The sequence below is a fragment of the Onychostruthus taczanowskii genome, unplaced genomic scaffold (genome assembly GCF_017590055.1).
Source record: "Onychostruthus taczanowskii isolate IOZ18803 unplaced genomic scaffold, ASM1759005v1 scaffold8, whole genome shotgun sequence".
Taxonomy (NCBI): domain Eukaryota; kingdom Metazoa; phylum Chordata; class Aves; order Passeriformes; family Passeridae; genus Onychostruthus; species Onychostruthus taczanowskii.
In genome coordinates this window covers 6,841,038-6,866,113 of record NW_024505892.1, presented here as the reverse complement: position 1 = coordinate 6,866,113, position 25,076 = coordinate 6,841,038, and the positions used below count along the sequence as shown (strand labels likewise).

The 25,076-nt window shown below is 37.8% G+C and overlaps 1 protein-coding gene across 8 annotated transcripts in view; it reads left to right on the top strand.

The window, feature by feature from the left end:
- The window catches only part of PTPRK (protein tyrosine phosphatase receptor type K), a 380,562-nt gene that overhangs the window by 81,933 nt on the left and 273,553 nt on the right, over positions 1-25,076 (top strand). For all 8 annotated transcript variants that reach the window (XM_041423851.1, XM_041423846.1, XM_041423844.1 and 5 more), the window contains exon 2: positions 605-727. In XM_041423851.1, coding sequence (XP_041279785.1) covers positions 605-727 — 123 coding nt within the window. The remainder of the gene's footprint in view (positions 1-604; positions 728-25,076) is intronic.

Sequence of the window (25,076 nt, the reverse complement as noted above, 5' to 3'; positions counted from 1 at the left end):
TCTCTCTGTCACTTCTCACAACTTTTGTTGCAAGGTTTTCATATCTGTTGTTTGTGTGATCCTGAAAAAATGCCTTGCTATGTTATGCTAGATTGATTTAGTAAATCAAGATTACCCAATTCATTCTGCAGCAATTAGTTATTTTCTAAGTAATTTTAATTAATTTTTCTGACTGTCTTGGGCACAGTATTTGTCCTTGTTGTCAGTGTTTGAACTGCTTTTCCTGTCAGATTTTTTGCTTTTCATCTTTGATCTTGGTCTATTATTTCCAGTTTCCCCTGTGGTTTAGATAGCATGTTGCCTTTTGTCACACAGACTCTGAGATAGGTTTCACTTGAATTGGTGACTTCAAGCTATGCTTTGCTCTGACAGACGGTGCTCTTGGGGGAAATTGGTTGTGTGGAGTAGTGATGTTTTTACCAAAGAGAGGGGGACATTGATGGGTGAGTTGTTTGCAGGTTTTAGCTTTGTAAGTGCAAGCCTGTGAACTGTGGTACAAGGCTGCAAGGGCACTGCAGTTGTGGTGGGCCCCAGAGAAACAGCTCTGCTTGACTCTTGGAAAGTCTCTGCTATCAAATAAACTAATAACAAATTTCTTCTCTAGGAGGATGCACGTTTGATGATGGTCCTGGGCCCTGTGACTACCACCAAGACCTGTACGATGATTTCGACTGGGTGCATGTCAGTGCTCAAGAGCCTCACTATCTGCCACCTGAAATGCCTCAAGGTGAGAAACCTCACAGATACTGAAGGATAAATTTCTTTATAAACTTGAAGCCTCATTGAATATGACCTCAAGGTCATGATCTGAGACACCCACTTTAACCTTGGTGATGGAGATCATATAAAGGAACAAAAAAAAAAATATAGCAATCTTGGTAATTGAGAAGCCTTCTTAGACCAAATACCCCTTTAAAGCTGGGGTGAGGCATAGGGAAGGGAAAAGGGAAGCCATAATTTCCTCTTTATTCTGTGTGGAATTCCGTTGGCTTGAAGTAAAATTCTGTGTTTTATATGACAGCCAACATATCGATTCAATTATTCAGGTAGGCACTAGAAGAAATGGTGAAAAAAGGGATACATGCAAAATACCATATACTGATTCCTTCTTTCCCTTCCCCCCCGCCACCTCCTATCATCTGAAGGTAATCAGAAAAGCTTGATTTATGGAAATATTGCTGTTGTTAATTACTGTTTAGGACAGGTAATGAATAACTGAAGAGGCAAAGTCTACATGACCTTGCCTGCTCACCTTTGATGAACAGCTTAATCGGCGCTTCCCAGACAGCATGATATGCTGAGAGAATGAAAGCATTTGAAATTCTGCTACATTTTCCAATTAATAATACATTAAGTAATTAATCATGCAGAGGAGGAAAAAAGGTCATGGCTATTTTATTTGTATCTAAAAGGTTTTGTGAAGTGAGGGATGTGTGGAGAAGGAGTGAGAAATGTTGCCACACAGAAGTAACCTCACCTCTGCACCATTCCTTCCCCTGCATTTTGTGTACTGTTGTGAATTATTAATGGTGGCTGATCTATATAATTTTACTTCTTAACTGCTACCTAGTGGGTTCCCCCTGCTTCAGAGTCACTGATATGATCAGGTGTTACCATGCCCAGTAACTTGCAAAATAGGTTAATTAAGCAAGACCCACACTTTAATGGACTTCTTGGTGCTTCAGTTTTGCATAAGGAAGAATAAACTTAAAAACCTCAACATTTGTGAAGGTCTTATATTAAAAAAAGTTCAAAACAATATCTCCCCTAGTAAGGCCAAAATTAGTTACTATTCAGTTTGCATTTTTCAGAATGTACATGTTTTTTATAAAAGTTGGAGGTATCTTAATTGTGATGGAAACACCATTTTGGGGAAAACTTGATATTTTTAGACCTTTGGTACACCTTGTACCGGAAGAAGAAGAAATTGGGGAATTGTATTTTGAATTAATCTAAATGACAAGATAACGTCTTGCTTATTCCAAATAACATACGTGTCATCCTTAGGCAGTTCTCAGAGTTAAATGACACAGTGTTCTCTGGCATGTGATTTCTTTTCAGTTCTGCTATAGACTCATTTTTCTCTGAGCAGAGCACATGGATTCTTTCAGAGCAAGGTTTTTTTGTTTTTTGGTTTTTTTTTTTTTTGTTTGTTTTTTTTTTGTTTTTGTTTTTTTTTTTTTTTTTTGCATTTGTATGTGAAATTGTCGCTGCTCAATAAAATCTATCAGAATAAAGGAATTTTTCAGAGATAGGCCAAAAGAGATACAGAAAAGAGATACCCTTGGTTAGAAGGCTAGACTTCTTGTGTTTGGTGACAAGCTTGATGTTTGGCGACTGAGATGTGGACTAAAACTAAGCCTCAAATCTGTTCTGATCTGATGAGCTTTCCCTTAAGAAGTACAGAGTCTTCAGATTCTGAAGATACATTCCATACATAAATATTCAAGTTCATTTGTGTTTGAAATAGCATGGTTTTAAATTAAGTCTGAAAGGTGACATGGGTCTAGAATGAGTGCCGAATTCTTCTGGTGGATCTGCAGGAAATGGAACAGCAAGAGGTTCAGGCAAAAGCAAAAGGGAATTAACTGTGTGCAGTCATCTGCTGTGCAGTGTTTTAACATTGGTGACCCTGATTACTGCTCATGAAGAAGTTACCCAAGTAGAATTAGATGTGGTAATGAAAGCATAGGTCAATACTACTGCAGTTTTCACTATGAAAAATGCTGTGTTGTATAACCTGTAGAAGAAGCTAGGAATCTCTTAGGGACCACTTTTTCCTGTTGTCAGGGACAGACAGCAGAGAAGGGAAGGAGTACCCAGAAAAACTGAGCAGCTAAGAAATGGAGGTCATAGAGTAGAGGCTGTTTTCTTTCCATCTCTTCTTCTCAGGCTCTGTAGTCCTTCAGCTAGGCACAAACCTCTGATCAACACCTCCTCCACATGGACACGTTTGTGTCGTGTTTGGGGGCCTTGTCTTTTACATCTCTTTGGAATACAATAAAGTGGGGCTCCAGGTATGGATTGGTCTCAGGAGGAGCACTGTTTACCACTGCAATAACAAGATAATACCCTTACAGTGAGTATGCAGCTTTCAGGGCTCTAACTTCACCACATTCACAGAGAATCATTGCAGTTATAGAGGATTATACTCAATTTTCAAATGACAATTTTCAGCCTTCAATACCTTCAGAAAGACTTATTAAAAAAACCTCCAAACAACAAAACTCCCCAAAATAAAGCATGGAAGAGAGACTAGGATGTGTAAAAAATAGTAAAAGGGGGAAAACTGACAACTGTTAATGTTATAGCAAGTGCTAAATTGGCAAGTGCCAATGTTTTACTTTTGATTCAAGGGGGATGATAGTTGAAATCAATGTTGTGCTTTGGAGAGTGATGATGAATCATGGGAAATTTCAGACCTAATGGCACGTGCTTCAGAGTGCTATGAAAATATGTTTTCTCCTAATGGAAAACATTATACCAGTGTAGCAATAGTAAATGCTATTTGTAAAGCAAGTGTAATTACCTCTGAGTAATTAATGCAAACTTCAGATTTTTTTTTTGACTGACCTACATTGTATTTCTCAAGCTTTGAGCAGGGGGAAAAGCCACGTCTCTTCTGTTATGGGATAAATAAATGCAGTACATAATGGTTATTTAGAAGTGAACACCTAAAGCAGGGGCTCGAGTACAGATTTCAATACCAACTTGTAAACTGTTGGAACTGCAGCATACGTGATAAAATCTTTGGATTACTTATTAAGACCTGAGAGAACACCTGATTTCCAGTATTAGCTTTCTGAGAGCACATAAAAATGATTGTGCTAGATCAAGCTAAAGATCTGCTGATTTTGAGTGTAGCCATTAGCAGTTGTCTAGGCAAGAAGTTGTGACAAAAAAGTGCTGATCCATGCCCTGACTGCTCTCCTACTTTCCAGCTGTTTGGCATTTAGGAATGTTCTCAGCTAGAAACAGTCTTCATTTATAATGTTCTCAAGGAGCCTATGGTTTTGCCCTGTCATTCTTGTCTTACTGTGTGTGGGCTCCTTGAAGGCTTCTGGTATCTGCTTTGGGCTGAAACACAGTGTCAGGGGAAAATGCAGCTCTTTTTTTTTTTTTTTTTTTTTTTTTTTGGGCTTGTACATGACTTCCCTTTTAAACATGTTGGTCTTATGTACAGGAAATGTGCAAAGCTGAGTACTAATGGTCTCCTCCCACACTTCAGTTATTTTAAAATACCTCTTAAGTAAAACACAGACTTTTCTCCGGACCATCATTGTAGGTCAAATAGTCCAAGACTACTGAGATGTTCCTTAAGTGGAAATGGTTCTGCAGCTGTACATTTGCACTTTGTGGGAGGCAAGGCTGGTAAACAAGTGTTGTATTTTTGTAGACATGGTGACAAAAAATGAAGTCCAAATATTTACTTTGTGGTCTTGGTCCATCTAAAGAAAGACAATTTCTAGATGTTCAAACAAACCCTTTAGAGCATGTATTATATTTTCATGTATGTTATTTTTATACATTATGCTATACAAGATAGAAATTGGAGAATGCTCTTAAGCAGAAATCCAATTTTGTCAATGGATATTTTCCAGTTATTTTAGAGGATTATTCATTGTGTGTGGATAACTTAATTTTGTGGTAGACAGAGTAAATAACAGTGCTTTCTTATACCACTGGAGATGTGAGAAGGGGGATTTAATCTGTATTAATAATACATTTACTGATGGTTTTCCCCCTAGATAGAGAAGATAGTTTATTCACCCTGTTTGCTTTGCCTGTTAAAAGCAACATTACTCTAAGGCTATGCAAGTTCAGGGCATGAGAGCTTGTAATGTGCTGTGTGATGGGAGCCACTTAATGAAGGACTTTTTTAATGTAAGGGCTGTTACCCTCCTGATTACAGATGCATTTTGAAGAATGTCTAAATTATAGTGGACAGTACTGATGTGCTGAGATGGACATCTTATTTCTGATCTCTCAGATGGATCATGTGCCAGTATGGGATGTGTGCTAATTTTTTAAAACTGATTTTATAGAAATCTAAGTAAACTATATTAACAGCAATGAGGGAAGTCTTAGTTGCACTTGTCATCTAGCATGACTAAAAAAAACCAGATTAAATCTTTAAAGATGTTCCTTAGTATTACAGAGTTTTGCAAATACCAACTTTGTTACAATGAAGAGTATTGCAGAAATATTTTTTTCACTTTAAAGAAATAGTATATAACCTTTTATGCATCCCCATTGAAGAATAAAGCTAAGTTCACTACTCTGAAAAAAAAGAAAAGAAACAAAACAATTCTGAAAAGTAAAACACCAACACATTATGGTTTAGGCTGGTATTCTGGGGGAAGCATACACAGCTATTTCAGAAAGGAGTGTGTGTATGGGGAAAGGTATTGGAGATGGGAGGAAATGTGCTGACAAAAAGGCTATACTTTCATGATAATTTCTTTTTAATGGTTTTTAGGTAGAATATCTTGACTGCTCGTTGCCACATCCTGTCCTACCCAGAAGCATTCTCATGTTTCTGCCTTCTCCTAGTTGTTTTGACATACATATGGTTGTGTACTTGTGTGGATTGGAAATTTAAAAAAAAGTGTGCAGCATGGGTCAGCTAGTTCATTGTGCATCTGTAAAGAGATTTGCTATGCTCATGCAGCTGATGAGGACCACGTTAGCTGGTGGCTTGAGCGCCTGAAAGAAATATGAAAATGGCATCCTTAGATTTGTGTGAAACTTAAATGTTTCTGTACAAATAATGTTGAGCATTTGTTGTGATCTGAAAGGTCAGTTGTGCTCTATTTGAGTTCTGCCTTGTACAAAAAGGAAATAACTTTTGTGTCACCTGCATGACGCAAAATGAATTTCAGCACAGGGAGCGTTTATGAAATGTATAACTGAGAGAGGGGAGACAAAAGGTCATGAAATTTGTGTTTTAATATAGATTTCATATGGATTTAGCTCAGGAAGGAAAGCTGTAATGTAAATGTCATATAGATGAGACTTCTGGCCTTTCACTTCACTTAAACCTGAATTTTTCTCCTGTAAAATGAATCCACCAACCCATGAATAAATTTAAATTATGTGGATGTGTAAGGGTATAGTCAGACAAAAGGCAACTGTGAAGCAGTGTCTAGTGAAAAAAAAGTGTGTTTCTTGAGACATGGATAGGAGAGCTCAGCAGCAGAACCCTCACTATGTCCTGGGTTACTGAGCTCTGCTGCTCCACACATATCGTGGCAGCTTGCTGTTTTGTGCTACAGAAGGGTGAAGTTCAAGCAGGGTCTTTTTCTGGGTCCCTTTATTTTAATACACAGGCGAACATAGTTTAGTAGTCCATTGAGCAGCTGAGAACTGAATTTTCAATATTTTGCTGCTCTATGACTTGCATTGTTGGTGTAAAGATCAGGGAAACTATGAGCAAGAGAATTTATTGACTAATTCATAGATTGGCAAATGCAATCCGGGAATGTATTGGTTTTAAATTTTGATAATTGTAAGCTTATCTGGATCATTACATTATAAAATAAATGCAAAATCATGGGTCTATTTTTGGGGCTGCTAAGAAATTCTGATTGTCTTTCTCCCTTTTACATTTCTTTATGTGATAGGATATATATCTTTTATTTAAGGTGGTTTTATTCTTTTTTACTTGGACACTTAAATCTTCATATTCTCCTTTACCCCAAAAGTTGACTGATATTTATCTCCTGTTTAACTTGTCAATGCACTGTGGAGATGAATTTATTTAAAGCACTTCCTTGATCAGAAAAACATGTTTTCCTGCCTTCCTTGTTCAGTAAGCTTTGTGCTTGCTTTTTTGTCTGTTACTAGCATCTATAACAGAAAGAAACCTACCTTGTTAGTCCAGTGCAATTAATGTCTGCCTAAAGAACACGTGTAAACATCCTGATCCTATTTGGCTCATTCAGTACAGTGCACTATCCATCTATTGACCAGTTCCAAGAATTCCCTGTTCTCAAATACTCTCGGCATAAAGTGAACAGTGGAGGGGCACAGGGAAGGATTTACAGATAATACACAGTGTGTCAGTGCTTTTGTACATTTAGATATGACATTTTTTTGATCAAAAAATTTTGGCATGAGTTTAGTAAAAGTAGAGTTTTTGTAATAATAGTAATAACTTTTGCATAGGAGTAACAAATGTCTTGTGTTTTCATTCATTGACACAGATTTCTTGCTGAATTTACACAAAATTACTTCACCTTCAAGGCCATTTACTATAACTGCATATCTACACTGATTTGGTTGGTTTTGCTTTTTTTCCTCTTCTAAGTTGTAATACTATTTTGTTCAGCCTTCCCCCTTCCATCCAGTGTATAAAATGCAGCCTTCTGAGAAACTGCTCCTTCTTTTTCCTTGTTAATTTTTTTCCTAGTTCAATATTTGAAATATATTAGGATGTTGCTCTGAATCTGGACCACTAAATTAAAACAAGGGGAGAAATCTGCTTGTTATAGATAGAGTTTCAAAGTAGTAGGTCATTCTTGAACAAATCCACCTTTGCCATCCTGCTACCATCAGAGCATTCATAGCAGTCTTCCTGCTTGTTACTCAGCCTTCTGTTGGGTACTGCAGCTTTCTAGCTACTGGTATCTGCATCTCAAGGAGTTCAGAGGGGATTGCTCAGCACTGTGAGCAGGGAGAAATGACCAGTTCTGGTCAACTCTTGCCACTCTTGGTCAGAACCTGGGCGGTAAGTGGAGGTGTTTCATTGCTTGTATAAAGTTAGCTGCTGCTTCGGTATTTGTGAATGTCAGTAAGGGGCTTTACCTAGAACTGCTATTTTGGTAGCATTGGGAAGGGTGAACAAAAAGCAAAATGGTGCTGTTCTAACCTTTCAGAATTGAATGGAAAACATGGTTGCATAGCACCTTAGTAGCCTAGAAGGTGCTACAGGTTATTTGAAGCATTTAGAGGCATTCAGAATTTGCAAGGCTAGAAGTCCAAAGCACAGCAAGAAGTGCTTATTTGGTTTCACACAGCTCACCTGCATGGAGAGGAGCAAGCCCTGTTTTTTGCCTCTTTTTTGTCACCTGCATGTCAGGCAAATGTGTCTGCCTATTGTACCATTGTCCTACCATCATTTTCACTCTCAGTCTGCCCATGTGTGTGTATATATGTATTTATTTTTTCTCCTGAAGATAGCAGTTGCCTTGCCTTCAAATTTTCTGGGCTATTTTGGAGCACAGTGGAGGGTCAGACCCAAGTTGAAGGACTGCTGCTTCTCACATGGCATCATTTAGTCCAGAGCACGGGCAGAGTTTGTGTGCCTCTGCTTACAGAGGAAGGCATAGTGTCAGCCCATCTGGTAACCTTGAACCCTCTGTTTGACACTCTTTGGCTGGACCCTCTCATAGAAAAGATAAAAGGCAGACAGCTAGTGTATGTGAAGTTATTTTATGTTTGCATGGCTGCTTCAGTTTGCTGTAAGTGTAGGTGACATCCTTCCCTGTCCCTGTGTATGTCTGCTCCTATTCTTTAGCTTTAACATTTCTGTAGGTTGCCCTGATTGGAAACCTCATTGCTCTGCATTCTGCCTCCACTTACCTGTGTGCAATTTTCAGCAGTAATATAATCACATCTTGACTTGTAGGAGATTGAGAAGAAGCCAGATTAGAAGTAGGGGAAAAAAGTAAAATAATTTTACTATTTGGAAGAGGATGAGTAAAAGCAGCACCTGGGAACTGTTTGGGGAGGAGAGTGAAGGACTTGATGTATGAAAAAGACTGGTGTTCAGACAAGACGGAAAAAAACCCTGTAATAGAATGAGAAATGTACAGTGGTTGCTAATGCAGATTATTACTTCTGAAGCCGTAAACTTCAGAAAGAAATGCCATGTATTTCTGCTGCTAGGATGCTGCGGTAACCCTTCGTGTATGGGTACCTCCCCTTCCCTGGGCTAGCTTCTGACTTTGGTCACAGTAGGTATGAAGACTCTTCAGGGAAGGGAAGCTGTGAGATACTTTGAATTCACTGCAGAGTAAGAGCATTCCCAATTTAGTACAGGATCTGCAACTGTAAACTAATATCTGAATTACCTATAAATCTAAAACCTGAGCAATGGCAACCCCAACAACAGAAGAAGCAATGCCTATATAAACAAACAAAACCCTGGATGTAAGATGAGATAAAATTCAGTAAGCCGAATAATAGCCAAAAAAAAAAAAGCCAACAAAGGGAAGTGATGCTTTACTTAATGTTTTCCATGTACAGTGCCTGAAATTTTCCTGTCTGCTTAAATATTGATTTCTGAGCTCCAACCCTTTTACTGCTCAGCGTGTAATTTATGTTCCCTTGTGCTTTTGCTGCAGGTCCATGCTGATGCAGCAGTCATTGATGTTTGTTAATAGTGACTACAACTTCAGTATTAATAATATTATTATTTTACAGAACAGATTTTGAGTCAACAGAGGAGGTTCAAACTTTTCTTAGGTTGTAGTGAGCAAATAAAACAATTGCTATTAGAAAACTGTAAAATACTTAATTTGTACATTCTGTCATTATTTTCTTCTCTGTCACTCTCCCCCACACCAGAGCCACTTTGCTGGGATTATTTTTTCCCTTTCCCACCTTGCTACACAGAAACACCTTGAAAAGGAAAATCTGTTTTATGAGGGTTACACAAATCTCATTTCTGAGCATGTAGGCTGTGAAAAAGCAATTGCTGAGGTGATGCTTATTAGGGAAGGAGTAGGTTTGTGTCAGATACAGGAGCAGATTCAGCTGTGTTGCTTTGCTTTGCCTTGTATGTGATGTTTGTGTTTGTTTCTGAATCTTGTTTAATCATTAGCATGTGTAATGTTGCTTCCACACACACAGCGACATTCAAAGATGTCTTTTTTATTTTTTGTCTCATCTCCTCCTGGGCTTGAAAGAGTCACCTTATTTAAGTATGTTTTAGTGTAAATTTTAGAATATTGTTGAGAAATTAAATCCATTATGAACATGACCCACTAGAAAAATATTACTTTTAAAATGCAATACATTATTTCATTCCAAACCAAAACTTCTGTCCAAAGAAGGGTGGACTTTTATCAGATTTAAGCTGTGGTTAAAATCAGCAAGGAGGAAAACTTGAATTAGATCATACATTTTTAATTTGTTTGGCATTTTACATACTGTCTATCTTGTAGAGGAAAAAAGCATATTTTCCCCATCCCCTCTAGCTCCCCCCATCACCTCAGCAGACTTGGAAAAACGCCTGTCTTCTATCAGAACCCTACTTCTATCCAGGACCTTCTAGGCTGGAGAGCTATAATTAAATAATATTCTGACCTAATAAAAAGCTCAAGGGTGGGGTTTTTTTTTGGTGGTGATTTTGCTTCTTATTTCTTGAAAAAAAAAAGAAGCATTTGATTCTTATTTGTTTCAGAGGAAACAGTTTTTAAAGCTCCCAGTCTATTGTGCAGTATAATCACAGCTTCAGGGAAAATAATGAGAAAAAATGTGGAACTTAGAGGTATGCTTACAATGTATAGTGCTGCACTATCCCAAGGTATTCCAGTTAATCTTGTGTTTCTGAGGTGAGAGAATGACCCAGTTCTCCACCTGTTGCTGAGTTAGGAAAACTCCCAAACTTCCTTGTTTTCTTCTGCCTTTTTAAAGAACAGTTCTGAGGATTTGACAGCTATTTAGTCTGTTTGGAATCCAACTATTTTTAGCTTCAAAAACCTAGCCTTGCATAAACATGAACCAGACATAGTGTACTCTTTTAGAGAAAGTCAACAAGCAGTATGAACTAAGCAGCTTTCTCATGCATTGGTGTTCTCTGAACTTATTTCCATGAATGAGGGATCTGTAAACACATGGCATACAAATAGAAGAAGCTGTTGTCAATAATTTTTCCTCTTTGTATAGCTGACGTCTGCTGACATAGCCTTTACCTTCTTTCAGCTTCTCCATTGTGTGTGCCAGGATTAAGGCTGGCTTTGAAATATCCCATATTGTATACTTTCTTGAAAGAAATAAAGAAAATATGCAGCTGAGTGACATTTGCAGTGACATTAGCAAGTATCCCTTGTACTAGCAGTAGAGATGGCTTCCTATGCCTGCTGGTTACAGTGCATGGGAGCAGGTTGCCTTGGCTCCAGGCGTTGTAGGTGGTCTCTTATCACTTTCCTCCAGACTGGCAGTAAGAGCTCTGCTTTCCAATTAGACTGCAGTTGAAGGTAGATATTAAGCCAGTATAAGTTTCCAATTAGGCTGCAGCTTCACAGGTCACAGTGAGCCATCCTAATACCTTACTGTTGAGTAAAGGGATTATTCTGCTCATCCTTACTCCCTCTCCTCCCTTGCCTTCATGTTTCAGCTAGCTTCCTCAGCTAGCTTTACTGGTCAGAGCTTACAGAGAGCTGATACAACTCATTATCTCTGAGAAAATGTTGTTTTTCTGGATTCATCTGCCTTAGTGAATTGACTTAACTCAAGTCTGACAAGCATCACAGCCAGCAGCACAAGGGAATGAAGGAGCTGAAAGGATGAGTGGCATAAAAACAAGAGGAGAGGCAGACACTGGGAGTTGTTAGGTCATGTCACCTGTAAGCTGTAAACAGCAGTTTGTGTTTTGAATGTTGTGATGAATATAAGCTTAATTTCCACCTTGTCAGCCCCAAGGTTTTCCTTGCATGGTCCTGCTGATGCCTTTGTATTGGATCTCTGGAAGCAAGAGAGAGTCTGTTCATCTTATGAGTAAGACGATGGATATTCACACTTGCATGTAAGTGGTCTCTCCAAATGTGGAGAACTATGTAAACAGCTTCTTTGGAGGATTCAGACAAGTACGTACTTTTGAGTATGTTGATTGCACATTGTTGGAAAATGTTGTCCACTGGAATTCATTAAATGTATAAGGAGGAGGAGGTTACCACCAAGTGAGAAATATTGGTCACCTGGGAGCAGATGACTGCACAAAGACAGCTGCTGTATCAAGCCTATTCAACAGAGAGATATTTGTGCAATGGTTTAAAGAAAACATGGGTAAAAGTGTAAAATTAACTTCCTATATAAAAATGTCTGATGATTCCCTTTAGACTAAATAAATTTTGCAACTCAACCAGCTGACCTAGTATGAAAAAACCTTATTAAAATTACTATGTAAATTTACTTACATTGTATGAAATTCATGTTACTCACAAGGTACACAATTTATTTTGCATATATAATTTATATTTATATAAAATTATAGTAATGTAATATTCATGTGGAATTTATATGAAGATTTTGATTAAGGAGTGTGAAAGAAGGAGAGCTGCAAAACGGTGTACGTAGCTTATGGGTAAGGATCAGAGAATAAATCAGCAAGAGGAGATTTTGCTGTGAGTGTCTGCTACAGTCTATCAAGAGAAGGAAACAGGTGAAGCCCTCTTTATGCAGTTGGTGAAAGCCTCACAGTCAGTGACTCCAAGAGATGCTACCTTCACCAACAAGGAAGAGCTGTTTGAGTATGGTTAAAGGCAGCGTCAGCTGAAACGATCATGGGCCTTGAGTTTGAGAAGAGTCCCCAGGGCTAGCAGCAGAATTACAGACTTGAATTTTGAAGATCAGATTTTGACCTCTTCAGGGACTTGCTTTGCAGGATCCCATTGGGAGGTACCCTGAAGGGCAAAGGGGTTCAAGAGAGCTGGTTCATCAAGGAGAGCTTCTTGAAGTACAGGGGTGGACTGTTGCCTTGCAGAGAGTTAAACAGGCATGTCAGAATGGCATTATGGATGAACAGAGCTTGTGCACCAGGAGTTCACAGAGACAGAAGCAGGGAGAGGCCACTTAGAAGGATATGGAGACATTTTCTGCTCATAATAGAGATGGATTCAGGAAAGCCAAAGCTTATCTGGAATTCAAGCTGGAAAGGGATCTGGAGTACAACAGGAAAGCTTTCCTCCACAGGTACACTAGTAACAAGAGGGAGGCTAAGGAGAATGTAGACCCATTGTTTAGTGAGATTAGGGACCTAGGGACAAAGAAAATAGGATGTTCTTGATGCCTTCTTTGCTTCAGTTTTCAGAGATAAGGACTTCTCACCAAACTTTTCAGGGTCTTTGAGCATGAGACTGTACTTGAGGAGATGTGGACAGAGGGATCACTTAACCACTTGGACATTCACTAGTCTGTGAGACCAGTTGGAATGCAACCAAGGGGAGGCAGCTTTCTCTTATCTTCAAAAGTTCATGGTACTTGTGGGAAGCTTTGCAGGACTGGGAAAAGACAGTGTCACATCAGAAAGGGATTGGTGGGAGCAACCAACATGGGTATGAATCCTACTGCTTTCTGTAATATGAGATGAACCAAGTAGCATGTGTCCCATATCTTGGCTTTAGTAGGCCTGTAACACAGTCTTTCGTGTTTACTTTTCTCTGAACTGGGTATATATGAGCTCTGCAAATAGATGTTATAAATGCAAAATTGGCTGAACTCCCAGATTCAAGGCTGTGATCAGGGGTGCAAAGTCCTGCTGGTGGTCAGTTTAATGTCTTTAGTGCACTGGAGGGCATGGCTGTGCTTGAAGGGTCATGGACAGGTTGAAGAAATAGACTGCCAGGAACTTCATGAAGATTAACAATGGGAGATGGAAGATCTTGACCCTGAGGAGGACCAGCAGCCACATGCAGTAGTACAGGCTGGAACCAGGTAGCTGAACAATGGCTTTGCAGAACCTGGGAATTCTGGTGGAGCTTGAACCAGCAGGGCATCTTCGGAACAAGAATGGCTAACAGCCTCCTGGGGCTGCTGGAGGCAGTCCTTCCCTCCTGCTCAGCACTGGTGAGACATGTCTGAAGTGATGTGCCTCGTTCTGGGCTCTCCATGATGAGAAAGGCATGGACATGCTGGAATGAGTCCAACAAAAGGCTACCAAGCTGATCAAAGACTAGATCACAGGACGTTCAAGGAGAGACTGAGACGGCTACATATGTTCAGCCTGGAGGAGACCTTATTTGTGGTCAAGAAATGCCTTTGAAGACACAGGAAAGGAAGAGCCATGTGCTTTTCTCATGGTGGTGGGGTGAGGGGCAGTGGACACAAGTCAGAATATGGAAAATTTTGGTTTGTTCTTTTTAATGAGTGGTAAAATCAGAGCAGATGCCCAGAGGTGCGGTAGGCCTGCTATATAGTTTAGCCTGATCTGAGCAGTGTGTTGATTAGAATGGCCTCCAGAGGTGCCTTCTGACCTGAACCACTCTATGACTTCATAAAAACAGGTATATGAGCATGTTAATTAAGAATTTATATTAATCAAGGACTAGGAAATTAAGATGGTGAAAACTAAATAGGAAAAATAGACGAGTGAGTTGAACAAGATGGAAAATGGTGTGGATTTTTGCCTGCCACAAATTTGTATTAGGCAGTAGTAGTAGGAGCTGGAAGTTCTGGTCAGGAATAGAAACTGTGCAGTAATCCTTATTCTAGCAAGAATGTATTTGCTTTGGGTAATAATATATTTTCTTCCCCCATGAATAATTGGGATGCCACATGGCAACTGCTGAAAAAGAAATACATGCTATATTGGTGGGACAGGGCAATATCCATGCAGAACCTTTTGACTGAAACCCTTGATTTGAAATTTTTTCAAGTCATTTAAGATGACCTAATTTTCTTTTTCTACAGATTTTAGGTTATTCCAAGTTTTTCTGCTTTTCTTGTTTCAATGTGATGGTAAGCTTGTTGATGTGATGTAGTCATTTTATAAGCTAGGATCTTTTTTGAAAACCAGAAACTATCCAAAACTTCTGGTTATTTTTAAGATAATCTGCTTGGGAAGCAGTTGATATGATATTGACAGTAGAGTAATATCAAGGGATGAATGAGGCTTGAAGGTGGTAGCATAAGTAGATTTTGTTGTTGTTTTATGAAGGTAGTGTTTTATTCATAGAGTAATTTTTGTTTTGGTGTCTGTAGTCAGCCATTGATGACTAATTCTGTGTTACTGCAGGCTGCAAATCAATGACTCAAAAGGTTTCAGGAGTGACAGGGGATTTTACAACTGTGAATGGACGTAATACAGTTGGAGTATAAATTGTTGGTGGGCAGATGTAATTACACCTGTAGAGAGCATTTGCCCTTGTGATGTTGTCTATTTCAAAATCAGATGCTGAGAAATGGGAAACAACAGAGAATGGAGCAGTCAACAGTGAAGGATTTGAAAAGTGACTTTTGTTGAGAAGTCAACAAGAAGAGGGAGTCTGTTGAGTCAGCCTGGAAGAAATTTCAGCTCTTGTGAGAAGGGCCAGAGTGGCTGCATGAAAAAAAGGTTTCATTGGTGATGACTATTGTACCTAGCCACCAAAGACACTGTGTCTAGCAACTGCAAGCAGAAGTCATATAAAATATTCTCTGCCCTATTTTAAACATTTATTTTCTCGCTGAGGAAAGTTAACATTAAAACAATTTGGGTTGCTTTAGATTTTTTGTTGCTTGTTTTGTCACTTTTTAGTATTCAGTGACTGTAATTGGCCTACTTCAGATCTTGGTTTTGTAGCTTGTTTATGTATTTATTAGTTTCTACAAGAGAAACTGAAAAAAGAACTATATATTCAGTCTGAAGTGGAGAAGTGATTGCATGGGTGTGTGTTATGAAGGTGCAAAATGTGTAATGATCTGGAATACAAACCCCTGAAGGCAGCTAGGCCTGTCTCTTGGGAAGAATGTAGTTTATTCAGCCACGAAGTTGCTCAGTGGAAAGATTTATTTGCTTACTAATTTTTATATTTTCAGAGTATGGCAGCATTTTAAAGTTTGTACCATGGATTGCCAAAATTTTCAGATTTGTAAATTGGGAAATTGTGGTGTAGTCAAGAGTTCAGCACCATGTCCCTAGATCAGGATCATCCTTCACCAGCCCAGAGCTCCTCCAGTCTGCTAACCTGTCCTTCCCATCTTCTAAAACCAACTATCTTCTCTGTGTTCTTCCCCCACTTCCTTGAGACAGGTTCCTTTTGCTCCAAGGCTCATTCAGGTCTGAGCTCTCAGGGGCTGACCCCACCTGCTCTGTGCAGCACCAAGCAGGTCTGAAGAGTGGAGCTGGGACCTGGTGCCATGGCTGTGGCCACTCTTGAAACCATACGTATCTTGAAACTTTATTCTTCTTTTGCCTTTCTCTTTGATCCATTGGTAGGTGGGTCCATTGATCCATTGCAGGTGTGATCCCCTGATGTGAAAGGTCTCAGCACTGCTGGAGAGTCATATGAATGCCTCCTTGAGGGACCTGCAGTATGTGTATATTGCTACATATTTTTAATATGGCATTCATACGTATAAAGAAGGTTTCAATAAGACTTTCATGAAAAAACATCACACACAAAGTTGCCAAAGCTGTACCCTCAGCTTTTTGGTTGTGGAACTTTGTGTGCTATTTTAAGCTTGTTTCAGAGGTAGCAATATTTTACAATTCCAGTATTTTAAGATAGAGAGCAAGAGAGTGTTTTCTTTGTCATCATGACAGCCGTGGCAGGTGTGTATTTAGTGAACAGGCCCTTGTTAAGCCAGGGATTTGAACAGATACCTCAGGTAAGCTTTCTGATGTCAGCTAATTGGTTACAAGATAACAAGTGAAAATTAGGAATTAATGAATGTTTTAACTTTTTCATGACTAAATCAGAAATAGTGGTGTCATGGGGGGACAACACATCCAAACACTGAATTCAATGTATTCTGCTTAACTTGGGCACCAAGCAGCCTTACGAAGAGGAGGGAAGCAGTATTCATTCAGATCTGTGCTGCTTCCTATGGACTTCTGAGAAGGCAACTGGGAAAAAAAAAATCTTTGCTGCTCTTTTTTGAGTAATGTGCTGTTTCTGGATTGCTTGCAGACTTTAGCTGACTTTGCTGCTAGGAGAAACTTTCAAATATATCTGACTTAAATAGATGAACATTCATCTTCCATGTGCTTTGATAGCTTCTCCTAAAACATTTCCTGTTAACAAAGATATTTGCATGTAAATGTTTATCTCTTGCATTCCATCTGCTCCATCTCTTTCATCCTTAACTCAAATCCTAATTATGATAGCATTTATGATTTTTCCCCAAGGAAACTATGATATCACTTATATAGGATCTAACATTTCTACAGCAATATTTTAAAAGGTAAATTTGAAATTTTGGTTGATTCTTTTCTTAATAAGGATTTGCTCTGTATAGGGAATCAGATTTCATGGTTAAGAGTGTAAAAGGGGGAATCAGAAAGTATTTTTCGCCTTTTCACTAGTTCAGTAAAACACTTTTGATTGAGTTGTAACATAATTGATGCTTACCATAATGTGTAGGTACTGAGTTTAACAGATAAACAATGTTTATTTACTATAGCTCTCAATGTTATTCAAGTATGGAGTAGGTTATATTGTTTTTTATTTTATTCAGGTGTCCTGCATTTAGCTTTTAGTTAGACGGTTAAATAAAGTAAAAAAAAACCAAACCCTATTTGTTGCAAAAATAATGAAGAAAATATTTAGTATCTTGGACTAAATTAACTTATGCATGCTGGAATATTGGGGGACTAAAACATACAATACATTTGGAATATTCTAGAAAATTCGTCTTTAATAATTTGTGTAAAAGCTTTTATAATTTACCTACCTGTCGTCCTGTAGATAAGTGCTCAGGATGCTTCAGCATGTTTGCAGGGGGGATCATTACAGAACATAATTCACTGTGTTAGTCCAGTTGCAGATAGCTGAACCATCCCTGAGTTGTAAAATGGCTGCTTTGGGGGTGTGGAGAGTGCCACATCCCCATCACCTGTTTGTCTTCCTTCCCTCTGAGACTCAGCGTGACTTGTTAGAAATGTGCTGAAGTCTTTTGTGGGTAGTTGAGCATGAGAATCGAGAAAATTGACTTAATGGAAAAGAAAGAACTGTAAGTGTCAGCTGAAAATAAGATCTGGTGTCTTCTTCCATCCCTTCCTCCAAATATAAATGGTAAACTGGGACTACAGGCTCTTTGTCTCATGATACGCTTCTCTTTAAAATTCTACAATTGTACAAAGAAAAAGGAAATCCACTGTTAATATAAAACTGAAAGTTGTAGTCAAGGAGGTTTATTGACAAAAGTATAAGATCCGTAAGCTAAGGGACTGAATGTTTAAATTATTTGGCAGGTTTCATAAATATTTTATGATTTTGTCTAAATGTTCATATTTTAAAGTAAAGTTTGAGAAATGAAACAAAAGCATGATCTAATCTAAAATGCAAGTTTTTTTAAAATGTAGGCTACTATACCAGTCTGCTCTCAGATAATTTAAAAATATTATGGAATGTTTCATGCGAAACATAAACCTAATGTTGCTGCTAATTCATCATTTACCACAGCAAAGTCTTTGTTCTGCAATATCATCAGCATATTAGTTCCCTGTAAGATCTAAAACAATATAGATCTTGGAAAAACAAACTTTGATCAAAGATCTGAACTTGAAATACATGTATTAATTCTTCCCTTAGACTTGATAGGATAGTGAATATTTTTTGTGTTAAAGAAGAAAGTTAATTTTAATATTTTTTAAAACATACAGTAATTTGCATGCTTCCCTTATGCCTTTGTACTTGATTGAAATTTATCGTAGAAAGAAAAATTACACATAATGATATTTGTCTTTGACCTTCCATGTTAATTAGAATTACAGATACCATTTTATTTCATTGCCTAAAATGATGAAAACCATTGATTTTTTACTTTGCCATTTCATAGTCATCCCTTCCCCTTTTGGCTCTGATTTATCTCCATCCCTCTGCCACTGACCTTAAATGCTTTTAGCTACTGTTGCATAGGTAGGCACAAGGTCATAAAATAAAAGTACATCTGAAGCTGCACCCACATGACTTTGGTGTTTCACAATCAGTTTTTTTGCTTACATTAATACATATGCACATAATACATAAGATCCTAAGGATTCTGCTATTTCTTTCATTTCTCTCCCACCCTCAAGTACCTTCCTATGTGCTAAATGAGACTAAGTGATACACTAAGGAAGCCTGAGGCAAATGAACTAGCATTTTTCATACATATTTGCACTGCTTATAAAAAAAAATTAATGACTCGAGTTTTAATCTTCTCTCAGTTTGATGAGATGTGAGCTGTTTTCAGAATTCTTAATTGACCTTTGAAATATAATCAAGGAGTTATTCACGAAATTAATTCTTCTGAAAAGAAGTCCTGAAGGCTGAACCCTTCTAGAGTTGGTGGGTATGTTGGAACACAGTGTAAACAAGGAGTATGTAAAATGACCTAAGGTTTACAGGATGATTTGTTTGCTTTTTATTTACTGAAGGCTGACTTAACATAAAATGTTTAGGAAATTGTTTTCATTGCTTTATAATCCAAAGAATATAGAGAGTTATTATTGCCATAGCAAATGGCAAAATTTAGGTCAAATGTATTTGATTAGGAATTTGAGGTTCTGTCATAATGAGGGAGAAGAGAAAGTGAATGGCTTTGACTCACATTTTGTTAGGGTAAAATTGGTGTGATGAAGACCAAGTTATTGATTCTTTGAGCATCATAAAATGACAGCCAATCTTCTACTTCTGACAGAAATGAAAGGCTATATCACCAATGAGAATAATTAGATGTTTTTGTGGAAAGCCGATATTTTAAGGGTTCCTTTGCCCAAGTGTTTTCTATTGAAGACCTACTTAAATACACAGTTCTTACAGGATACTTCATTTTTACTTGTGAGCTTGCTTTCATCCTGTAGGCTCCGTACCTGACACTAGCACAATGGCTCTTCTAAATCTGAGCAATTGTACAGTTTTGCACATCAGAACTAGGAAACTGGGGAATCTTAGCAACGTATTTAAATACCTGTAGAGAGAGCATAATGAAGACTGAGCCAGGCTTTTTAGGAGCCAGTGGGCACAAACTGAAACAAAGGAGATTCCTCCTGAACGTCTGGAAACTCTGCTTTACTGTGAGGATCACTGAGCACTGGCACAGATTGCTTGGGGAAGTTGTGGAGTCTCCATCCTTGGAGATACTCAGAAACTGCTGGACACATTGTGTGGGCCAACACCTTTGGGTGACCCTGCTTGAGCAGGAAGTTTGAACCAGATGACCTCTAGAGGTCCCTTCCTACCTTAATGTTTTATTTTTCTGTGAAATCTTAGAATTTTGTTTTCTTATTTTTTGTACCTCTGGGATAATTTTATTAAGATTTAGTGCTTCTGAACAGCAAGACAAAGGAGCTTTCCAGCTCTGAAAGTATTGTCCATCTCTTTAATTGTTGTGTTCTGTACATTTGAAAGCAGATTTGATTTTTTCCTCAGTTCTATTAGGAACAAACTGGAGGTTCATTGGAAAAAACATTTCCTTTTCAAGTGTTGCACAGCTGTTATGGTTCCTATGCTACTTTTTCTATCTGATGCTGGCAATGGATGTCAGAGTAAGTTTAACTTTGGCAGAACTTCATCTTATGCCACTTTATTTTTTTTTTTGATAAAAACAATTTTAGTTTTCTGATGGATTTCTCATGTTGTCAGTGTTAATTTATATACAGTTTCCTGGGGCAACACTGACAGTTTTATTACTGTTATGGCTTTTCATTATATTGAAAATTCTACAAATAAATAGCAGGCATGACAATATTAGAGATTTATGAGGGAGAGAGGATGCAAGTGTAGATTTGTTCAAATATTCTTCAAATTTGCCTAAGTTTGTTTTTTTTAATCAAAATATAGCTGTAAAATAAATGATTTCTAAAGACTTAATCTCCTCAGAGACAGTACAAGTTTGTAAAATTGCAGAAAGTAGTTATAAATTTCATGTTTTTCAAGTTTGAGGTTTATGACTTGCCATATGTTATTAAGTGCGTGCATAAATTGCAGTGCATTGTGCCCTTAACTGGCATGATATAGTAGTTACAAATCTTTAAGCACTCTATTAAGGGATAGAGATTTTGGAGATTTTTTTTGCTATCCAAAAGAAGAGAGCATTAAAGGAGGTGTAAACCCACATTTATAAGATATGTGGCACATCTGGCAGCTTGTGTGAAGACAATATGTTTGTTTGGCAGTGGGAATGCCTGCAATTTTATCTGCCAATCTGACACAGTAGGAGTTTAGGTAATGAGGTTGCTTAGCAAAAAGTGCATCAGGAGGAAGTCAGGGTTAAAAATAAGCATACATATGAAGAGAGAGCAAAAGATTTATAATGGATATAAAACTGTTCCAAGTTGTTATGGCAACTAACATTTTAGACCTATAATTACGTATTAACAATGCTGCCAATCCTACATAGATTGCATTTTTGTTACATGTTTTTCTTCAATATTTTTTAAAATCTTGAAATATTGCCTAAAATATTCAGTCTTTGAAAGACTGTCATTGACAATGGAAAGTCTACATATTTTCATTCTTTTTTGTACAAATATGTTGAATAAAACTCCAAAACTTAATCAAATAAACCTTACAAAAAAGGGGGAAAACTGTGTCTGATTTTGTTACTGAAGCAATTTTCCCCCACTAAAACCTGAAAAAACAGATATAAAGATATAAATCCTAGTATTACTTGTTAGTTTGAACTTAAATCACGGACTTTTCAAACTTTTTAAAATCAAGATAATAGTGCTGTATTTTTTCCTCTATGAAAATTTGTAGGCATACCATTGAAAATATATAGAAATAATCAATTGCTAACCAGAAGGCATAATTTAATTATTTGCCCTAACTGTCCCGCAAAGGAGAATAAATTTAATTTGTTCTTCCCACCCCTTGAAGCCAAGTTTTTTCAGAAAGCCTATGTAATAGATGTTATGACAAATAAGATATAATAAATTTAAAGGTTTAAGCTCTTCCAAGAGATAAGAAGAATTTAAGTATAGGATTTTTTTTCTGGGCACAATTGTCTTGTCTGTGAGGACTTAACTATGCCACAGCACTGTTTTATGTTCTTGTATAAACATAAGTTTTTCCAAATCAAAATAAATTTATAGTGACAAACACATTCACTATTTACAAGCTACCTTGGAGTGGTCATAATGTAACCTGTAGTCTGCCTTGAGATTGGTCTCATTTTAGGCTTGTTTTTCAAATTTGAAGAGACCAGAAGTCTGCCTTTTTTTTTTTTTTTTTCACCCTTTCCTGATGTTTGTACTTCCTGCATCATCTGTGCAAGAGGGATGAGACAAATAAGAGGAGATAGTTGTAATCTAGGAGTTGCCGTTTTTCTAATCAAGTCAGCTGGAGTAACTTCAGCTATTTGAAAAAAGTGTGAAATTCTGAAGACAGCTCAAGGAATGTAGACTTCTCCAAAGATGTGTTTAGGTACAGCTTTCTAAGTTTCTTTCTTTCAGATGGAGCTGTGGCAAGGCACTGGATATTTAAGGTATGTGTTATTCTGTCCATCTCAAAAACTGAAATTGTCCTCCCAACTTAATTAACTTCTTTTGTGAGCACCACCTTGCTCACCGGCTGACAAGTTTTTCTTGACTAAGAAACAAGTTGTGCAGGTATAGCTAATTTCTCTTCCAGATCAGATAACTTCATGGTGGTGTGTCTTTAGCTCTGTAACCCCTCAGTTTTTCACATGTGTGCAAAGACTGGCTTGTTTAGGTAGCTTGGAAAACCAGTGAACCTTAATTTGTTCACTGTTTATGTCATAAGGTTCTTGTACTTTTGAAGAAGACTGGGTTGTGTTCTTCTATGATTTGTGAAGGTCATCACTAACGTCCCTGAAGGGTTGGGTTTGCATTCATTCCTGTCATTGCAAAGATGAGCAATTCCTTAACACTCCTGAGTTCAGGTGTTGTAAGTATTATTTAGTCTAATGTAGTCTAATGTACTTCTTTCTTCTTGTGCCTTTTTTGTAGGGGCATATTTAAAATAAAATGAAGACAATTGCTGTTGGTGAGTGTGGTGTTTGATATACTGTAGATATGCGTGCATAAAATGGTGCAATCATGTTTTCTGGATATTTGGGAAGTAGGGAATTAAGTTGGAAAGAGAGCTGGCAGCCTGAGTTGTGAATTCAAGCTTTGTTAGCCATAATGAAAGAATGAGGTTCCCAGAAATGCTCAAGATCTTATTTCTTTATCAAATGTATTGGAAGTGTGAACTATGTATCAATGATGAAAACAGGAAAGAGTACAAAGCCTGGAATATTAAATGCAATTCTGCAAACAAGTCTGTCTGTGACAGAATTTTAGTAGGAACTTGCTAAGAGCTTAGAATTTAATTGAAACCCCAACTTTTTTGTGAGAAGCTTTTGATGTTAGAAGCTCAATGCTTGGAGGGGTCTGTTGAGGACAACAGATACTGAAGGATTTAAAAGAAAATTCCAGGTCATCTTATTACAGGGAAGCTGAACATGCTATTTTAAATGCATGTACACAGTAGAGGAATTTTTGTATAAGAACATCCATGCCTGTGTTTACAGGAAGCCCTTGGGTACTGTCCACTGCAAGGAATCACTGGCAGCAGTGAATCATGTTCTGGGGATTCAGAAGAAACTGAAACTGTGAAATTGTGAAGTATTAGTCTAACCACTGCTGACACTTCAAAGTGTAAAGCCTGGTGCCATCCTTTGCAAAGGGCTGGAGGAGGAAGATGGAAAAATAGCCCGTCATCACAGTAGGAAAAACTCTCAGCAGGATTGCCACAATATATCCTCTCACCTTTGCTGTTACACATCGGAAATGTTTTCTGAAAGGAGTTAAGTTCTCGGACTAAAAGGTTTCCATGTAAAATAAAATTATTTAGGAGGATTAAACTCACATCATATTCCAGAGAGCTGCGGGAAAATGTTATTGAGTGGCTGGATGATGCCAAAATATTAAAGTGTGTGAAGCACAATACACTAATTGTGCTGCAATTTAATTACTCAAACTTTGCTTACTGCAAGAAGTGCCTGGCCAATAGTCAAATAATGAGTTCCTGTGAATGCTGTTGAATGGGAAAATGGAAAGCATTTGTAGGCTGCAGGAAGATTGCAGTCTTTTGCTGCATGTGGATGCAACAGAGAGAGACTGCATTTATTAGGGCCTACTTTGCTAAAATGGAAAGGGAAAACCCCAATACTTACTAGTCCTTCCTTGTCGTGGGCAATTTTAGGTAGTTCTTCTATGCAAACAGCCTGTCAGTGGTTGATGTTTGTGCAGGGGACACAATCTTCTGGTCCAACTCAGTTTTAGTAGCATTACCTCTGCAGACCTACATGCCGTGCTGGTACAAATCTGTTCAATCTGTTTTCACTAACTTGAAGTGCTACTGTAAGCATGCAGGAGATGTGTTATGTCATTAAGGAGAGTGTGTTCAGGTGGTGGGCTTGGGTTGATAGAATCTTCTTCACCAATGGTGTTTTCATGCTTTCACATGATCAGGATTGGGTTGGGTATTATCTAAAAGGATATAGAAAATCTAAAAAGATAAAGAAGCACAATAAGGAATGAAAAAGGGACAAAGAATGATGGCTTTGTTTTTACCTCTACTTTGAAGATGATGAATTTTGAAAAACAGCATGAAATATAGGGGAGCTTGAGCAAGAGAAGTTAGAAAGCAAAGCATGTGTGCTTTCAGACATTACATATAACCATAAACCAAACAGTGTATATGAATACAGAATAGTTTTTCTTAGAATACCTTTTTAGTAGGGTGAGACCATAAAACAAACAGCACAACATAATGAAGGATGATACATATGTTTGAGTGTAATACATTTTTTGGACAGGTGAACGTGCTGTATGAACTAATGAATGGTAGGAATTCTAGCGTGAGAGTTTGGTTATGTACAGTGGCTTATGATGTTTCTGTCTTGCTTGTTGGAAGAATGAACATGGGAGAAAATTAGACTTTTTCTTGTGCTGTTCCGTAAATATCCCAAATGGCCAGGGTCACAAATATTATTGTTTTATGAAATAATGTAAGAGATTATTTCAGCAGCTCCTGCCTACTGCTTTCTCCAGCTCTATTCTGGCATGACTTGGAAAGAAAGTGGTTATTCACTGCCTTTGGGAAGCAGAGGCATTAGCATGACTGTTTAGTATTCAAATTTTGAAGGAAGTGAACCTGGTTTGAAGTGGTCCACAAATAGATGGCTTTTAAGTGACTTGTGAAGTTGCCCTTCTAAAT